The sequence below is a fragment of the Electrophorus electricus genome, chromosome 16 (assembly GCF_013358815.1).
Source record: "Electrophorus electricus isolate fEleEle1 chromosome 16, fEleEle1.pri, whole genome shotgun sequence".
NCBI classification, from domain to species: Eukaryota; Metazoa; Chordata; class Actinopteri; order Gymnotiformes; family Gymnotidae; genus Electrophorus; species Electrophorus electricus.
The window spans coordinates 9146376-9166608 of NC_049550.1; the positions used below are offsets into that span (position 1 = coordinate 9146376).

Below are 20233 nucleotides of genomic sequence, written 5' to 3' on the forward strand. Positions count from 1 at the left end.
AGTACATAAGACATGCATGTAAAAAGAATTTAAATAGTTAAAAATTTAAAAGCTAACAAGGACAAGCAATAATTACTTTTTATTGTGTAAAAATATGCATTTTTGTTGCCATATCAGGAATAGAGCATAAATGAGATACGGGTTTGCTCTGAAGTCTTCACTGACTGAAAAAGACTCATCAGTGGGTTGTATGTAGATATATGTGTGTTTGTTTGATTTGTTTAGTTTAGTTTTTTTAACTATTTTAAATTTTTTTATTTATTTATTTATGTGTGTGTGTGTGTGTGTGTGTGTGTGTGTGTGTGTGTGTGTGTGTGTGTGTGTGTGTGTGTGTGTGTGTGTGTGTGTGTGTGTGTGTGAGAGTGTGTCTCTAACCTGGCTGTCCAGCTGCAGGTTTTTCAGTTTGACCTCTTTGAGCTCTGCCTGGGTTTGAGCCTCCCGTAGCCTGATGGTCATTAGTTTATCCTGCAGCTCATTCAGAGCATTTTTCTTTGGGGATTCTTTCCAATGCCCTCCTCCACGTGACGTGTGGTGCTAAGAGACAGAGAAAGAGATAAAGAGAGAGAACTAAGTACAATATATGTGTATTGCTGCAATACATTTTAATAATGGATACATTTTAGAAATATTTATTCATCAATGGATGTTGGACTTCCTTATGTAAAATATAAATCTGTATGGAATTATATAGTGTTTGCCTAACTATTTGTCTTTGAGGGAGCATATAGTATTTGTTTTTTGCAAAAACATTAAGATGCATAAGAGTGTTGTACATGGTAGAAGGTACAATGAAAGCCCCCTGTGTGGTGTTACCTGCCAGCGCTGGTTGAGCTCAGTGACTGTGTCCTGGAGCTCCCTGAAGGAGTGCAGGGTCTCCAGCTCACGTAGCTTGACCAGCTTCAGCTCTTCCTGAAGCTGGGCCACATTAGTCTCATCAGGCAGGGAGCTGCTCCTCTAAATGCACCAACACAGACACACACACACACACACACACACACACACACACACACACATCAGTACATGTTAACAAACAGATACTGGGTGTGTGTGATCACGTAAACACACACACACACACAGGTGTATCTTCACCTTCTCCAGGTCCAGCACTTTGTCCTGCATCTCCTTCAACGCACCAAGCAGCTCAGCCTCCTGAAGGTGAGACTGTTCCAACTGAGTCTGCAGCCCATTCACAAAATGTTCTGTGTACTAGAGAGAGAGAGAGAGAGAGACAGAGAGAGAGACAGAGAGAGACAGCCAGACAGACAGAGAGACAGAGAGAGAGAGAGAGAGAGAGAGAGAGAGAGACAGCCAGCCAGACAGACAGAGAGAGAGAGCGAGAGAGAGAGAGAGACAGACAGACAGACAGAGAGAGAGAGAGAGAGAGAGAGAGACAGACAGGGACAGAGACAGCGAGAGGTTGACACACTAAGAGCAGAGAACTGGCTTTTAATTACAGTAATATATGTAAATAACCACACAGATAGCAATGTTTGTATCATTATTTCTTTTCTGAGAAGAAAATAAAACTATTAATCATACCAACATTAAACTTCTACAAAATGTAAAACTTACATGTTTTAGGAATGTTTAGCTCATGGATAGAAGACATGTAGGCCATCAGTTCAGAAACTTAAAACTTTATTAAGATATATTTTTCTCGAAGCTAGGTCTCTGTAAATGGGAAAAAAAGTGTCATTTCTGTGAAACATGAACCTATCAGATGCTAAGACAGTAAACTTGCTACTACTTCAACACTCTCTGAGAGCTGAGACAATCTTACAAGACATTTTTGGGAAATTCTGCCGTGATCGAAAAACAACAAGTTAAGACCCATTAGACCGAAAGCCCATTTCCCAAAAGCATCGCCGCACGAAAGCCGTCGCAGCTTTTTAGTAGTGTTCAAAGTGATACTAGCAACCGCCTCACTATCATCTTCATTCTGTATGTCATTTTTGGGAAGTCAGACCTGAGGAGCCATATTCACCTCCCTCCTCCCCCTGTGCTCGCCTTATGTGCGGTGGGTGTTCGTGCTAGCAGTGTGCGCGCATGCTGTAAGGCTGTGGCCTAGTGGGAAAGTTGCGGCCTCGCTCAAGCGTCGCGTTCTCACGGACCTTGACTTCTCTCTTTACCTCCCTCCATCTTTTCCACTCACCTCACCATCCTAATTTCAGTCATCTTTTCTCTCTCTCTCTCTCTCTCTCTCTCTCTCTCTCTCTTTCTCTCTCACACACACACACACACACACACACACACACACACACACAGTGCCTCTCTAGTTGTGTAGGCCTGCCTGTCATTACAATGTCTATTAGTCTGCTGTACAGTAGTGTCACTGAACTGAACACTCCACTTGAAAGAGTAACATGCTGTCAGATAAACCCCCACCTCCAAGTATGAGACATCAATGAAAGTTTATATTCATTATCTGCAGTTAAGGTTCTTTAGAAGGCTTGACTCAGTATTGGGGTATCACAAGATTAAATTCTCACAACTATACACATGTCATTTCATTCCAACCACTGTGACCCCTTTGCTCAGACTGAAAACCCACAATGAAATGATTTAGGATCAAATATATGTGTGCAGAAGCCTATTTATTAATTAACATTTTACAGATATGTACACATACACAAAACTTTATTGTGTGTTTTTTAATGGGTCAGTTAACTCAGCCAAGAACATTATAGAGCATTGATTTATGAACAAAAAATAAAAAGAGCCAAAACAACTGATGAGTCTGATCACTGAGCTCCAGGTGGTGGGTTCTCTACGTTGTCTTCCTTACTGCACCTGGGATGCTGATGGACGAGGGTTGACATTTAAATGTGCAGCATAACACATGCAATAGCCAAATGCTGAGAATGTCACTGATGGTGATACACATCGTGCACCATTTCTTTATTTTTTCCTTTCTCTCCTTCACCCCCACCCACACACACACTCACACACCCGCATCCCATCACATACTTCTCTCACGCCTGTACAGTGAGTGAAGTTCCCCAGCTCATAAAGTGCTAAAACGTGCTGACAAACTGACAAATAAGCTAAGAAGCTATGAAGCGGTTAATGGCACATCCAATGAATGCCCACTGCACCGTATGGAAATCAACCTGTGCATTGACCCAGAACTTTGAGGTCAACTTCACGATCCCTTTGAGTGGTGTCCTACATTCCAGAGCTCCATGTTAGGTCCAGCCTAGAGTGTGATTTCATGAACACGCCCATGCAAATGACCCAGCTAATGCTTTCCCTAGTCAGCGCATTCTCTTAATCACTTAGTCCCTGTTCTTTAAAAACGTCATTATACTTTAGTCACAACATTACATTATTATTTGATCACGTATACCTACGCAAGACTTCAAAGAACACTATTAAAGGAAACTGTACTTGCCATGTGGCCAAGATATGTTTATTAACATAAGCGAAAGCTTAGAGCCAAAGATCTCTCTACCACCCTCAAAGCCACGCACCTCTGATCAGTCTTACCGTGTGTTGTTGCAGTTCCCGTATAGTGTCCTGCGCTTTCTCCAGGCTCTCACTGGCTGTCGTGCATTGTTGTCGCACCACCGCTAGCTCCCGTTTGATGACATAGTTCTCCTCTGCTTCCTGTGCCCGTGTCACCTGACCCTGCGATTGGAGGATAAGAGGGTTCCTTTGCATCTTCCTTTTGTTTATTTTTGACCCTTAGAGAAGCACAACATAGGGGTTGCATGCACAGGGACCTTACAGCCTATATATCCAAGTGTTAAGTCCTTAAATTAAGTTGAGCATATAGTCCATTTATTAATTTACAGCCAGGAAACAGTATGAGCAACAGTACAATAAACCTTAAAAAAAAACAACAACAACAACAAAAAAAACATTAGTGGACCTAGGATGAAACTTTGATGCACACCAGCACCTCCACATGCAAGCCCTGTGAAATTTGCACTTGCATAAAATGCTGGGTTTAAATTAACCATTGCAAGACACTTGTCTGCCGTCATTCCAGCCACAAACAACACCTGTGCCCCGGTGCGCAGAAACAATGGAGCCGATCAGGGCAAACCAACAAAAGCAAATGCACATTATCTCATGCACTGTGCCAGTTCTCAGGAGCCATGAGGTGAGAGACAATGCAAGACGGGAATCGGTAATAGATCTTAGAGCCTATAGATGAAGGGATGAAGAGAGAGGACATGAGTTATGAGAGAAGGGGAAAGAGGGATTAGTTATGAGAGAAGGGGAAGGAGGGATTAGTGAGCTGCTATGTGCTGTCTGAAATTGTGTACTATTCTCTGGTTTTCAGACTATATATTTCTCCCCGATATCTGAACTATGAAATATGTGGTTAATTTCCATACTACTGAAATGTTTTCATGGATATGACAAACACATATAACAGATACTTCACTGGTTAAAGTAACCAGTGAATGTTTTCTTATATTTCTAATTATTAGATGCATCTGGAGCTAAATGTACTTGCTATTTTTTTTCAGCCACCGTTAGCCCCACCTCTTCCTTTCCATACCGCATGACTGACTATAAATAGTATGACAATTGTCCTCTACAGCACACAAGACTTTTATCAATATTATTCAGGGTCTTTTAAGTATACTAGATTATGGGGTTTTTTTGCAGGGTGGGCATACGAACTGCTTAGTCATACTAGAATGGCAAAGTGTAGTATATGAAAGTACGCAATTTCAGACACGGGCTTGGTTTATCATTGTCATTACTTTACCTGGATCAACCTGTCTGCCAGTGCAGCACTCTCCTATAACAACACAAGAGTGGACGAGAAAAAGGAAAAAGCAGGACCGGCAGAAGAGAGAGACAGGTCGTCACACGTGGAGAGAGAGACAGGTCGTCACACGTGGAGAGAGAGACAGGTCGTCACACGTGGAGAGAGACACAGGTCATCACACGTGGAGAGCGGGCAAGAAGAAAACAAATTGCATATTAAGACAAAAGAAAAACAGAGCGCACACACACACACACACACACACACACACACACAGAGGCATAAAAGGATAAGAAGCAGGGGAAAAAATGATAAACTACAACAGATAAAAGCAGAGAATAGATATGTAAATATAAGGAGTCACAATTCTTATATTTGAAGGAAAGAAAAACAAAACAGCTGAGTCTACCCACAAAACATCCACCTACCTCCACCCACCCACGCACCCACACACGCTATTCTACTTACTAACCTAATTCACTGGTCACAGCTCATAAGAAGCGATCACACTCACCTTCTCCAGGGTATCGATCCTCTGCTTCAGCAGGCGGTTCTCTGTGCGTAGCCTCTATTTCACAGAGAGGAGAGAAGGCGGCACATTCGTGTTTGTCCTCCATTTTGCGTTTTTTTTCACTTTCATTCCAGTTGACAAACAACACACCTTAATTTCGATCTGTTCCTCCATCTCCTTGTTCTTGATTGTGGTGTACTCTTTCTCCAATCTGCATGGGAAGATTACTATGCTTAGTAAATGCAGATGGTTTGTCGCCTGTAGCTGCAGCACTGGTTTTCCTTCGACCTTTCTCAGAGCACTCACTTTTTCATCTTCTTGGGGTTGTATTTAACCTGATAGGCTCGGAGGATGAGTTTATCTGGGCAGCTGTCAAACTGGTGAGGGATAACCTTCTGGAAGTGCTGTGAGATAACAAAGCGATAATACAGTAATAATACGCCAAAAACTACCCATATGCAAACAGTCTGTAAAGACTTTATAAGAACCACATATCCCCATATTCAGAATTATTAAGAAAGTTAATGTGTGGTATAGAATTATCAGGTACATTTTATGCTAAAATTATAACAGCCCCTTAAAATACATTATGGTTCATTATAAACACCTTATAATGTGTTTTATAAGTAAGACCTTTATAGTGTCAAATAGAAAGATAAAAAATTATGAAATAGTGCACATGAAAAATATGTTTTCAAATATGAAAAGGGTCATAATTATGTTTAAAAAGAGCATGACAATAACCTACACATGTAAGATCCTGATCATTTATCATTTTTATGGGTTTACATAAAGGATGGGAAATTATATAATCCTTTGGACTATTCTAGCTCAGCTGTTGTAATCACATGAAAACACAGACATGCACTACTGCCTACTGAATTATAGTGACAATGTGGCAAGTGTTCTAAAAACAACTTGAGCACCTAAAGAGGGAGTGTCTGTGTGTGTGTGTCTATGTGAGAGAGAGAAAGAGAAAGAAAGAGGGAGAGACAGAGTGACAGACAGAGGGATATAAAAGAGACAGAGTGACAGACAGAGGGATATTTTTTTCTCTGACCTGCGACATGCCTTCCATGTCTAGCTGTATGAGGTCTGTCTGGTTGTACTGCAAGATGGCTATTCCAACTCGGAATATAATCTCCAGGCCCTGAGAATATAATACGTTCACCTCTGAGTTTGAATATTTGCAAGCATACACACTCACTTCCATCCACACGCACATCCAAGTAACCACGAACTATTTGTACTCCTGCACAAGCAAAAACACCCTAAGGGACTTTCATTTTTGCAGTAAGATGTAGAGCCCAGAACTCTCTGTCTCTTTCTCTCATGTACCCCCCCCCACACACACACACTGTACCTCATACATGAAGATATCAAAGATGCGTGTGGCAGTTGGCAGGGGCAGGAATGTGAGGAAGAGTGTGAGGAACCACGAGGAAGCATACATGGAGGTGTGGAAACTCTGTGAGCGGAAATGCACATTCAACTCTGGCAACTGCTCCTGGATCACGGAGGGGCGGGGAAGCAGAAAGATGAGAACACAGAGAGAAATAAAAGGGAAATATGTTTAACAGGGTGGCTGTTGCTCAGCTGCACTGAATATCTGCTGCCACCTGGTGGACAAAATTGCATTCTTATGAAACAAATCTACAAGGACAGCATAAGTACTGTACCCCCCCCTTTATTACTATTGCTGGGGTAAAAAGGTTTGGACACGCGTTTGTTTAACGCCAGTGTCCAAATTCATATCCCTGTCATGTTTGCTTCATTTGCAGTAGTGCGTGTCTGTTAACTGAAACTGGAGCAAATATTAGAACTGTTACCTGGAGCAGGTATTCAAACTGGTATATGCAGAGGCCCAACTCTGCCATGCTAGGTTTGAAAAGCTCTCTGAGCCTATACTCCTGCATCAGCCGGACAAACACACAGAATGCTTCCTCCTCTGGCATCTACACACACACACACACACACACACACACACACAAAAGATGGAGAAATTCAAAGTAAACATTACTGTGGTCTGGTTTATCAGGCAGTATCCGGATTACCTCGAGACACTAGTACAGGCCATGTTTGGATATACCTGCATAAGAAGCAGTCCAACGATGAAGGCACTACCTTGACAGTATCCAACCTCACGATCCACCAGGGAGTACGCCTGTGACACAGAAATGCAATATCAGTTATATATTTTTTGTATTTCTTCTGTATTTCACAACTGAGGCTAGTCTAATTACTTGGACTATTTAAATGACCTTCCCATTTGTGTCTCTTCTCTGCCTCTCTCTTTCTCTCTCACCTTCATGACGTTGAAGAGGACCTCCTGACCCAGGCTATCCTGGCCCTTGAAGAAGTCATGCTCGGGGTAGGTGCGGGCAATGTCCCTACGGATGAGCTTCTCGCAGGGTGACGACATCTTCAGCAGCTCCGAGTACTGGTTCTTCACCGGCATGTCCGTGGCATTGCCTAGTAGCTGCCACACGATTGCCCGGAAGTGATGCGGGATGCCTTTCCTAATCAGTTCCTGGGGTGGGGGGTTAGCGAGGGAGGGACAGAACAAAGGTCCAGGATATTCTAAAGGTTTCCAAACCAGGCACATATAAGCCACGGCTTCTTTTTAACAGTATGTCTTCTAAAACATGCTTGAAAAGTCAAATGTTGCTGTTTATTGGGGTAAACTGGTATGAACTTTGGCATTGGTGTAACTTTAAAGTATGCATGTAATAATATACTTATTAGAAGGACCAGTCCGAGCTAACATGACTAGAATGCTAGTGGGCAACACTGAATTGGGGTTCAGTAACTTCACTGTAACTGGCACCACTTCATTAGACTTCATTCATTCTTAAAAACTTTAGCATCTGTGAAGTTTTAAAGATCTGTGGAGTATTTACAGATGTTAAAGTTGTTAAAGAATGAATGAAGTCCAACGGAGGCCAGGTATTTTCATCCATACCTAATTACTTAATTTTGGCAAAACAGCCAAAACATTTATAAAAGTACTTTTCCATATTTTATCAAAATTGTATGTCCTGAAAATCTGGGAACATTTTTACCCAGTTAGTCCAATTCACCTTTATTTTGTCATTGTAGAGTCCAAGTTAAAGGGGAAGCTTATTCCAGAACCAGGCTAAGCTGGAAGAACTGGAGCTCCGCCCCCTCACCTTGGTCCAGAACCAGGCTAAGGCCACACCTGCAGCTGGAAGCGCTGGAGCTCCGCCCCCTCACCTTCAGTAGCTTGTCCTTCTTGCGCCTCCACTCGTCCCACTCGTTGACGACGCGTCCCCACAGGATCCATGTGTCCTCCTCAAGGTGTGAGAGGTTGGAAGAGGCCGATGAGCTGGACACCAGTGAAGAGCCACTGTTCCGTCGAGAGCCACTCATGGAACGCATGGATTTGGAATCGGCCTCCAGGAGTCTGGACGCATGCCGGGAAACAGACACAGATTAGCGGGACTCTTAGCGCAGTCAGTTTATCATGGTGTTCTCCGCTGATTTCTGAAGCTGGTGCGTCAAAATGTGCCACTAACACTGACTCTGAAGATGTATGCAACTGTCTTATGGCTTGTAAGGTTCTAACAATAATGCATTTATGCGTGTGTTCCCTAAACCACAGGAAAAGCCTTTGTTAATTATTTTTGCCATTCAATATATATCTGTCTGAACACTGTCAGAAATCATCCTAGGCCATTTTTCCTATTTCAGTTTATCTAAAATGACCCCAGACTTCTGCCTGGAGAGCCCTACACCTGTGGACTACGTAGAATGTCCAATCTGCTCATTCTATGCATAGTGGTTGCACACTGCATAACATTGTTTACAGTGAAAACATCAAAACAGGGTCACTATAAGAGGAAGATAAAACACTAAGTTTAACACGCTCATGCGATTGTGAATTAACTCTTAAATCCAAATGGCAAATTGTTGATAGTGAGAACCATTTATATATTACCTAATATAGGAAGAAGGAAAATATAACTGCAGCTCACTTTATTTATACTCACAGGGTCAGCCACACAGCAGACACACACACTCTCTCTCTCTCTCTCTCTCTCTCTCTCTCTCTCTCTCTCTCTCTCTCTCTCTCTCTCTCTCTCTCTCTCTCATGCCCGCTGTCTTCCTTTTTTCTGTTTGTCTCTCCCTCTCTCTATCTCTTTCACACACACACACAAACACACCCACACTGGATCCACTGGTGAGCTTTTATCAGGTGGAAGCCGAAGTCCTCTAAGCAAATGCAAACTCTTGGGTGTTATCTCATGTATACTTTGGTACTTACATGACATCACACATGCGACTGCACACACAGACACACACACAGAGCTCTGTTCCCAGTTAGCAAACAGCTTCAGTTCAGAGACTGATGATAAAATAATTTATACACATGGCAATATACACCCATAATAGCTCTGTTCCCACTGTGGACCAAACTTGGTGCTTGAACTTGGTTCCAGAGATTACGTTCTTTCCACCATAAAATTAATTATTCTTAATCTAAAGCCTCAAAACTACCTCTCTCCAATGGTCCAGCACTTAAACCCATTACAGCTTTTACTATTCTTACATAATGATCTTTTGTTTATTTCTAAGCTACCGATTTAGCAATAAGATACACATTTTAACTGTTATGATAAAAACTGGCTAACAGTAGACACTTTGGGAGTAGCCTATGACAGAAACAAAAATGCAGACATCCAGCAATATTTAATGGCTGTTTATAAAAATTAAGGCAAACAGAGAGAAATTAAACAGATTTGGGAATTAGAAAAAGCTTAAACAACAAAACAAAATGGTAGTGAGCATCAGGATTCACTGAACGAGCTCCAGTTGTAATGTTCTGGGCTTCAAAAGGGAAATCTCTGTTCTGCCATATACAATGTATATGTCTGCAGGTTTAACAGTGGCATTAGAAGCACCAGGAACTGCAGACTTAGTGCTTCAGTTACAGGGCTATTATGTTATTTTATTATGCTATTATGTGTCTGGGCATGTGTTTGTGTGTGTACATGTTCAACACACATACCTATTCTGTTCCTCCAGCTTAGCCAGAAGCTCCAGCTCATCCGGACTGAGATTCTCAGAGTCAGCGGGTGAAGCTGCTGTTGCAGAAAGTGCAGCATCATGGGAACTGGAGTCTGGACTCAGCAAAGGGCTGCCTACAGATGAGGGGTCAGCTTCCAGGCCAGGTGGTGAGGAGAGGTTCTCCAGTCGCACTGACCCCATCAGCCCACCCTCTCTCTCTGGACTACTGCTGGGGCTCGACATGGCCTCGAAACCCTGCTTAAGGGATCCGGGTCACAGGTCAAGTCGGGACGGCTGGGAGGGGGAGGACACGATTGAGGTTACACACACCCAATTCCAGAGGTAGAAGTGCGCCACTTTGAGGTGAAGAGGGAGTATCAAGGGCGGTTTAATCTGTGGAGGAAGTGAATCATCACATTTCAGTTCTGAATGGAAGAGAGGTCAATACCAAAGAGTACACTGTGGATCATACTATGGACATACCAAACTATGCACCCATTAAGCTAGTTATATATACACACGTAGTAGGTATCTTGGAGCAAAATAATGGATGAAGTTTAAACACAGTAAAATTTCTGAAGCGAAGAACAATTGAATACACAATAAACTATTAAAATCCTGAAATAATTTTAAGTGCATAATAACTTGTATAATAACTTACATAAGTAATAATAACTTTAATATTTTTGAAAACTCATTTCACATTACACAACATGGAATAATGTAAATATAATGCACATCCTATAATATTTGATTATCATGCTACAGTGCTGGTGTGTTGTGTACTAAATGTAATATTTTGAGAGTAATTCTGTAAATTTATAAGCAAGTTATTTAATATGAGGTATCTGTCCCCAATATTAGAGCCAGCAATCAGTCTGCCTGAAATTCATCCATTTCACTCACACATAAAAGATGCACACACACACACACACACACACACACACACACAAATAAACACACACAGCTGCAGAGTGCTACATTATGTATAGGGCTATGTAAGTCTGTGTGTCTTGTCAAGAAGGACTGTTTAACATGGAGAGGGCTTGCTCCAATCTGGGGTCATTCAACACTTCACTGTCCCAAAAGAACCTATTAAAAAGTAGGGGGTTTTTTTCTTAATATGCAGGGGTTAAATTAGGCTATATGATTTGTGATAACAATACAGAGAGAGAGAGAGAGAGAGAGAGAGAGAGAGAGAGAGAGAGAGAGAGAGAGAGAGAGAGATACCACCACACATGAGCAGTTGTGGTAAATAAACAAAAAAAACCTCAAAAAATTAAACCTCCTAGATAAAAAAAAACATTTGAACAGAGAAAACACACAGAAAAGACAAGGGTAGTATTCAGAGCCAGCCCAATCAAAAGAACCATTAACAAGCACATGAATTCAATGGCCTCAGACTGAGAACACACACACACACACACACACACACACACAGAGCTGTAAACCGAACAGCACACTTCAAGTCATAACAGCATCCAGTTATAAATAGTCAATATCACAAGGGTGAGAATAAGAATACAGAGCAGCTAACATTACAGCTATGACAAAAAACATAAAGGCCAAAAGAGGATACCAGCTTTGTATCAACATTTGATGCAGACTACACAAATTTCCTAGCTTTGGTCCAGTTTCCCATATGAAAATGATTAACTGAAAACTACTGTTAACAGTTTTCAGATTCTGATGTTGAGCTGATGTTTTTACCTTAATTGCGTTAAAAGTTCTCACGCACCATCACAGAAGTTTCTATGACATCATACCACACCAGGCTGTTAAGGTCATTGCTGCAAGCTTCTGAATGTCATCCAAATACAACAACAAAAGACTGTTGGTGACTCAGCTTGAACACAGTGCATTTTATATTTTGGCTCCCAAAAGACAACTCTTAAATGAGTAATATGGACTGAATACAAATGATCTCTGATATAGTGTGGTAATTTTTATAATTGTCTTTATGATCTGAGATCAGATCTTCTAGACTTTCCCCATTTGGGGAGTGTTTATAGCTGTTCAAGGGCCATCCAGTAAAGAGAGACGTAATGTGCCTTGAATGCAGATGATCACAGCTGTCTCAAAGGTAATGAGATAAAACATTGTAGCAGCAAGAGTGATTGGGAGGGTGAGGGAGATAGAGAGAGAGAGATAGAGAGTGAGAGAGAGAGAGGGGGGGGAGAGAGGGGATGTCACAAGGCTGTCATGGGGGAAGAGCCTAGGGGTCAGGGGATGGCACAGTCTGTGTGTGTGCATGTTTGTGTGTGTATTAACAATAATGGCATTGTGTATGTACCTCTTTGCATCTCTCAATCTTTTGAGAAGCCTAAAAGCACAAGCTCAGCTAACGTACCTTTCAAAAACACCCTGCCAGCCAAATGATTCAAGCCCCATAACCCTAAAACCAAACCGACCTTCCCTGGAGATATTCAGCTTCAGCATGGGGTATCTTTATTTGAAAAGTACCACACAGGATCAGGAGACCTGTTTTCATTAAATACAAACTTGAAGTTAATTTAAAACTTAGCATTTCATTTTCCAGAAAATAAGATAAATGATTCAGTCTGACCAACTGCAAACATATAGCATCTCATTATGTGACTGAGGATAAAAAACATAAATCATCCCCTATTTGCATATCTTGGACTTCATTTATACTTTGTTTCTTTTAGTCTAGTTTCTGTTAGATATAGCCAAAACATTTTTAAAAAATACAACATATACTTTGCCATTTTGTTAGTCAATGCTATGTTTTGTTAGTTATATACTATAATTGAGATTTGTAGCTCAATTTGTGTTAAAACAATTATGAAAAAGTGTGAAACCTACTTAGATTACATAGTAGTTTTCTCAAGCTCCTAGGAACAACATATGCAACGAATGCTGGAAGTAGTTTTCAAGAAGTTGCAGGATACTTCCTTGGTTCTCAATTTAGAGAAATGTGATTCGGGAAGCGCAAAATCGCATACATAGGTAAGCTGGTAGGTGGTGGCTGTGTGTGCCCCTTAGAGGCTAAGGTACAAACTATCAGGTCTCTTGCTGCTCTTGAGAACAAACGACATCTCAGACATTTCCTGGTCATGGCCGGGTTTCATTGCTGCTTTTGTAAACATTTTTCAGATATTGTGTCTCCCTTCACTAACTTGTTCATGATAAAACTTTCTGTGGTCACCGTTTGAGCTGTCAGACTGCTTTTGATTCGGTAAAGGTTTTATCCTGACAGCAGCTGACTTCGTTCCACCCTTTAAATTAGTTAGACTTCAGTAACAGCAGTGCCAGCGTGGTCCTCCTTCAAGAGGATGCACAGGGACTGGATCACCCCCCTTTGTTACTTCTTGAACTATCAACTGGCCTGTAGTACGACAGAGAAGGAAGCCCGCGTTCTCCTTCTTGACCTGCAGCACTTTGAAGCATTCCTTGGGGGCATTTCTGACCCCATCACTGTATTCACGGGCCAAAACCCACTAGTGTTTCTGAAAAAGATAGGCAAGGCTAAGCAACACCTGATGCGTTGGTCATTCATTTTTCAAGTTTTTAACATGTGGTGGCAGATACCTTATCAAGGTGTTGACCTTATGCTATGTTTATTGTGGAACTTCCACTTTGCATGTCCACTCTTATGGCTGGGGGGGGGGGGGGTTATGTCTGTGTGTCTGATTTTTTTTTTCCCCAGGTGTACTCCAGATCCAGCGCCAGGCTTCCTCTCCATTTCTGTCGTTGACTCTGCTCCGTTCCTCTCCAGATCTACAAGCCCATTGGCCCCTCCTACATTAAGGCCCCTCCCTGAGCCTTAATACAGCAGAGAGGAAGGGGTGGTTGACTGTTGTGGAGATTGGTTCTGGCTTGTGTTTAGTATTCATGTGATTTGTGCGTATGACCTTGTTTGCCCCATTTGGACCTTGTGTTTTGCTTCATCCCTCCTACATAGGTTGTTGTTGTACATACTGTATAGTGTACATGTTGTTTACACTATACAATATTGTTTGGTGTATGGTACTATAGTGTTGGATACTGCTGGTATGGAGTGGCTGCCATTTTTGTTGGGTGTGGATTTTGCCTCTCTGTATGTGTTAGGTAGTGAGGGTAGTTTTCTGTATGCTTCTTTTTCTTAGGATTATTTAGTGTGAATTTACTTTCATTAGTGAGTGGTGTTTGCTGTTTTGGCCTAGGTCTCTCCAGAAGCCAATTACACCAGTGTGCTTGTTTGTCTGTAAATAATTTGCTCTGTATTCTACACTAATACACAAAAAGACTACTATTTGTGTTTCCTTTTTTTTCTTTAACATTACCTTTAACATTACTGGCTACATAACATTTCTTTAACATTATCAATCTGCTAGCTGTTATCAACATTACTTTTCCTTGTTACGGCCTTACAGCCTAGACAGGGTTGTAACTGGCATAAGTGCACTAAGGAACCAATCAGATGGCGAAACGCTGATGCTTTTAAAGCTTAAGTAATGACTTCCAAGAATCTACTGCGTCCATCGATTTGATCTTCAGTGACGTCACACAACTCGGGGGTCTGACCTCATTCTTGAATGAGTCACTACTGGAGCACAGCTTCTCCTGGGCATTGCTACTCTGGTTCCTAAAATGCTACAGGTATTTAGCATTTTTATCACTCCATGACACCATTACCTGCAACAAAAGATTCCTTTTTCTGTGTACTGTGTATACATACATAAACTCTTGCTATTAAAGGTCTCTCTAGCTCCCCTTCACACACACACACACACACACTCACACTCACACACACACACACACACACACACACACAAAGAGGGTAATTGGTCAGCTGTGCAATCTGAACAGCATATGTTGCTTGTTGACCATGTTAATCTAGGAGAGCTTCAGAGTAAATGAGAATCAAACAGATCTCAAGCAAATGAGCTGCACTGAGTCCTCTATGATGAGTTTGTGCAATGCAAGGTGTTTTTAACAGACAGCATTAGTGTGAAATGTTAAGTCCATTGATCGGCTGAGCGAAGGTGTGAATAAAGGCTTGTGAAGGCAGTGCACATATTTGCCCTGCCTACAGGTGTGCACTGCTATGAAACTGGAGCATTTCTTTAAAGGAATGAACCCACATGTCTCGTTTGAATTTTAGAACCCAGTTGTGAGTTAAGTAAGTATACTTTATTTATAAAGCACTTTTAAAACAAAGGTTCTTGGCCAAAGAGCTATAGAGTTTAGTTGACAAGGAGATACAGCAAGAAGATACATGTATGACAACACCACACTTCTCCCAGGAACACTATCTGTTTCAGTCTGCCATTCTGCTAAGTGCAAAAACACTGGACATAATTTTAAAACATTACACTTCTGCTTAATGGTCTTCTGTTAAGGTTTACACCTTGCACTGTAATTCCTAAAGTCTTTTTTATGAACTGCTGTTCAACCAGTGTTGAACAAAAAATGGAAACAAGCATGCGGTATCAAATCTGGCTACATTCACGAAGACACTGATAATAGAGCTGAGGGTTTTTTTAGCATTATGACGAATATGACTTAGTAATAAAGATATTAAAAAAAACAACAACACATGAACATACTTTGAACTCTTTCTCAGACCTGTTAAACCTCACACTGTTAAAACTCACACTGCAATCTGCAGCTAGTTGTTTTAAAAAAATGTTTGCACTTTTAAATGGACTAAGTGTAATTCACATCAAGTAAGCAGAAATTGTATGAAGCATAACACTATGAGTCCTGCCATACTTGCTGACTTCTCTTATACATGAATCGATAGGATGGAGGGACAAGTGATTGAATAAGGACTTTACTTAATGTGAAATCTTTTAAAGAATCTTGCACTGTACTGCTGGATTTATGTAAACATTAACTGCTCTTAAGTGTCTTAAGTGGTGAACTGGTCTCAGACCAGCATATAAGGGCAACATCTGGGCTCCATTAGCTCTGAAGAGACAATAACGGCAACAAATGAAGAATAAAGCTTGTGCGCACATTTTCCTGGCACAGAGACGAAAACAAAAGAAAAACTTGGTAATAAGACAAGATGAGTTTAAGATTAGACATAATCAGTTTCTCAAAACCCTTCCTCCACTGTCTTCAGTGGATAAGCCTGGTGATGACATTCCATAAAGAACATACACAAACACACACACACACACACACACACACACACACACACACACACACATACGAGTCCGACCCAAAACAGCCTAAGTCACTGCCCTCTATCTTAATAACTTTGGTGATAACTGTTGTACACAAAGGCACACCTAGAGAACATCACACGATAGCTCCAGACACACCAGGGAAACTTCTCAGACTGCTACGAAATTCCACGTCCATTCTGCTTCATGAAAAAGCAATGGTATTCCCACAGGACTGGCAAGGTGCTCTAAGTATTCCTCCACCCTGGCTCTTAAATTATGTTCCTGCCCTTCCCATGTATAATCACACAGGGACAAATGAGTCATCACAGGGCAACCTGATATATCTAGAGGAACGACACACTACCTATTCATCTAGAAAAGATTTTCAGAAGGGGGTGTAGCAATACTACTCACGACGATTGGTATCTGACATATGCAGAAGCACTCACATGTAGAAACAGAAAAAAACCTTGATGTACATGCTGTATTTAAAGGTCAAAACTGCAGAAGCAGACATGAAGGCTTCTTCTACCTACATGCAGTATTTACAAATGCAGTAGGATTACGCAAGTATTACTTACATTACGCATTACTAAAGTATAGTACTATTTGCCAAAGTTGCTCTAAAGTGTTTCAGATTAACAAGAAATTAACACTAAACCTTAAAGCAAAATAAAAACGTCAACAAACTATATCAAGATCATAAGGGAAAAAAACAAGACAACCGCCCTGACTGGGAGCACAGCTGTGGTATGTTAAGATCCAGTGTGACTCAGCTTAGTAAAATACCAAAAATAGCAGCGGCCAGACTTCATACAGACAGTGGAAAATATAAGTAAGAACTTTGCAGTGTTAGAAAGGGAGAGGAGCGCTTTGAGAAGCACTGCAGAGATGAGAGAAGTAAGTGGAGTTGGACAAGATGAGAGGGAGTCAGAAGGGGACGGCTGGAGAGGCCCCGGTGGAGTCAGCATGGCCACTGCTCACAGATTTGCACCGCTTGAGGGGCAAAGAAGCTGCAGCACTTGGCCAGAGGCTACAAACTGTAGTGTGTGTGTGTGTGTGTCACATACACAAAACAAAGAGGAAGAAAGGATGTGAACCACTGCTCTCCTGAGCAGTGGCAGAGGGAGAATACAACGGGACAGCTTCACAGTTGGAGACATAGGACAGTGCAACCAATTCCTGTCTCTCTCGTGCTGGACTCCATGAGCGAGGCTCCTGCAGTGACAGGTATGCCAGCTCAAGTGTCATGGGGGGGTGGGGGGGCTTTGTTCCGCCAGAAACAATGTCGTCTCTGATCGGTTTACCTTGAGTTCAGCTTAGTACCCAACAGCTCTGCTTACTACCCAGAGAGTTGTGCCAGCTGTCTGGGTCATATTAAAAGGGAACGTTCCCCACACAGGATCTGCTCATGTGCTGTGATAAGAAGATGGACAGCATGCTGTTTTAATGAAGGACTAAAATGTAGTCCTCTTCACCCCATCATAAGACCAACACTTCGTTGTGTTTATAATTATGGAATTCCTGTAAATTACCTAACCTTGGACCATAAACTTAAGATTTTTATTGATGCGTTCTGATTTATTAAACCATTTCATTAATCCAGTCTGCATAGTATATCACCTTAAACACCATCATTTTTATCAGAATTTTCGAACTAGTCTGAACTGTACAACAAGCAGTATGAGTAATTAGCCTCAGCTCTGTGTACATCGTCTTTGTTTGTTCAGTGTTTGTTGTGTTTCTCACAAAGCCTCAACCGTCTCCTTCTTCAACGGACACATACAACATTCGTTTTGCAAACCATAATGGCCTTGCACAGGGCGAAATAAGCCTCAGGAGAATTGCAGTATGTTTGAAGCGGGGGGTGGAAAAGTTCCTTCTTTTCCCTTGGTGGGGTGATGGTGGTATCGCTCCATGTCACAAAGACAGCAAAAATAAACCCTGTTTTCTTAATGTGTGTCCCTCATGAAGACATGAGGTAACAAAGAGGAAAATATGGAGCTGGTGGAGAACCAGTAAGCTCATCACCTCCGTGTTCCTCTCATCACTTCACCTGGTCACAAGGGAAAAAACAAAAACCACACTTTCACTAAATTGCTTTATGTCATTCAGTTAGGAAAGGGAACGTTCTAGCAATGTTATTGTAAAATGCCATTTGCTTCATCAGATTCTCCCTCTCTTATTGAAAGCCACGTAGCCATTAACAATGTCTCTCAGAAATACCTGATGGAATTTCATTTATCAGCCAGCTAACACCATTCAGAGAGACACGATGACGTGAAATAATCACAGCCTATTATTCATTTAGCACTGCTGTCTCGAACAGGAGAGGCCTCTGCACCGGCAAAACAAGTGATTACCCTGCCTTTCATTTGTAATCACAAGGCGAGGACCTGGATAATTAATGCGTTTAAATGTTAAGTCAAAACAGGACTCACATTGGGGAAAGAAGCTGTTTTAGCCTGAGGTATTGTTTCCCTTTTCGATCGTCGGAAAGAAATCCATTACCGTTCAAATACAACAGCTGAATAGCAAAATAATTATGATCAACCCATGGAAAGATGTAGATGTAGCTGAAACCGAGCTCAGCAGCCATTACTGTAGCCAACGTAACAGACACCGTAATTTACATCCACTGGAGTCACCTTAAACCACGACAAGCGCATTTTGTACCAGACTGAAAAATTATGCGTAATCACATCACAGCAGACCAGTGTTACTTCCAAGGCCACGGCGCAAAACAGCATCAGCACTGAGACAAAATGTGCAGTAGCCCTTTTACGGATACAGGCTTGAAGCCTGTGCTGGCTACACCGCTGGTGCCTACTTGAGGTACAAGAGGCAGACACTGCAGGGGGGATGCCCGGCCCATTGTCAACGTTTGCATGTATTTTGGTTTACATGCTCGTCCAAAAACGATCATGAGTAGCGTTCAGCTTAGCCAAGGGCTATATGTATTGTGTAGTGAAATCGAGGCCGATATCTTTAAGAATAGTGTAACGCCTCCTTCGTTGTTTTACGGGATATATATATATATATATATATATATATATATATATATATATATATATATATATATATATATACACGTGGCATTAAAATATCGTCATGTTGCCGACCTTTGTATCTATTAAGAGAGCGGAATAAGGGTGTCGATCAGCAGTCTTCGTTATTTACCTCAAGCACAACATGCATGAGATGGAGCGGTTAGACCGCCGCCACTGCTCCGGAATGATGCGCAGGAATCTCGCTTTTCCCAAGGCCACATCTCTCTAACCCGCTTATTTTTTTTGTAATACTAAAAACTACGTGTTTCAAATTACTGCCGAAAACAATAATGGGCTAATAAACACGTAATAGAAATTTAAGAAATGAACGAGCGGCGCCCACCTGAATTTAGTCCCATTATTAGAGCGGCTCTGACGGACGCGTGGCTCCTGCCATTTCTATGATGATCGGACATGAACCTAACAGGAATGGAGAAGCCTTTCTTGTGTATAGTAAGACAGACTCTATGGTAGGTTACAATGTGCAAAATCCATCTTAATATGCTGTGGGTCAAAGCGAGGAAAATGCGAGCTGTCAAGCAGCTTAGCTTCCTCAACGTTTGCTCTTTAGGGAGACGCCTACGAACGAATGCACCGCCTTTACGACACCCGCCCAAGTTCATGAGAGCCAGATGGTAAATGTCAATTCAGACTGACAAATCATAGTAGTCATTAATAACAGACAGTTTTAATTTACTTGAGTATCAATACTGATAGAATCTGTCGTCCGTGTGCTTTGTTTTATTAAAAATAAAAGAAGAAAAAAAACCATTGGAGTGCGAAACACAACGTAAATGAAACC

At 41.6% G+C, this 20233-nt stretch overlaps 1 protein-coding gene across 4 annotated transcripts in view; it reads right to left on the minus strand.

Annotated features, from left to right (window-relative positions):
• The window catches only part of si:ch211-239f4.1 (EVI5-like protein), a 25857-nt gene extending 5857 nt beyond the window's left edge, over positions 1-20000 (minus strand). Inside the window, exons 1-16 of one of the 4 annotated variants that reach the window (XM_027014830.2) lie at positions 19775-20000; positions 10264-10655; positions 8469-8658; positions 7540-7764; positions 7324-7398; positions 7064-7189; positions 6598-6741; positions 6295-6384; positions 5541-5638; positions 5385-5445; positions 5238-5291; positions 4724-4756; positions 3487-3627; positions 1090-1206; positions 814-954; positions 376-534 (exon numbers count right to left, since the gene is read on the minus strand). In XM_027014830.2, coding sequence (XP_026870631.2) covers positions 376-534; positions 814-954; positions 1090-1206; positions 3487-3627; positions 4724-4756; positions 5238-5291; positions 5385-5445; positions 5541-5638; positions 6295-6384; positions 6598-6741; positions 7064-7189; positions 7324-7398; positions 7540-7764; positions 8469-8658; positions 10264-10505 — 1896 coding nt within the window. In that variant the 5' untranslated portion in view covers positions 10506-10655; positions 19775-20000. Of the gene's footprint in view, positions 1-375; positions 535-813; positions 955-1089; positions 1207-3486; positions 3628-4723; positions 4757-5237; positions 5292-5384; positions 5446-5540; positions 5639-6294; positions 6385-6597; positions 6742-7063; positions 7190-7323; positions 7399-7539; positions 7765-8468; positions 8659-9192; positions 9264-10263; positions 10656-19561; positions 19730-19774 lie in introns of those variants that run through there. The other 3 variants (XM_027014831.2, XM_027014832.2, XM_027014833.2) reach the window with 3 other exon arrangements.
• Between the last annotated feature and the right edge of the window lie 233 nt (positions 20001-20233).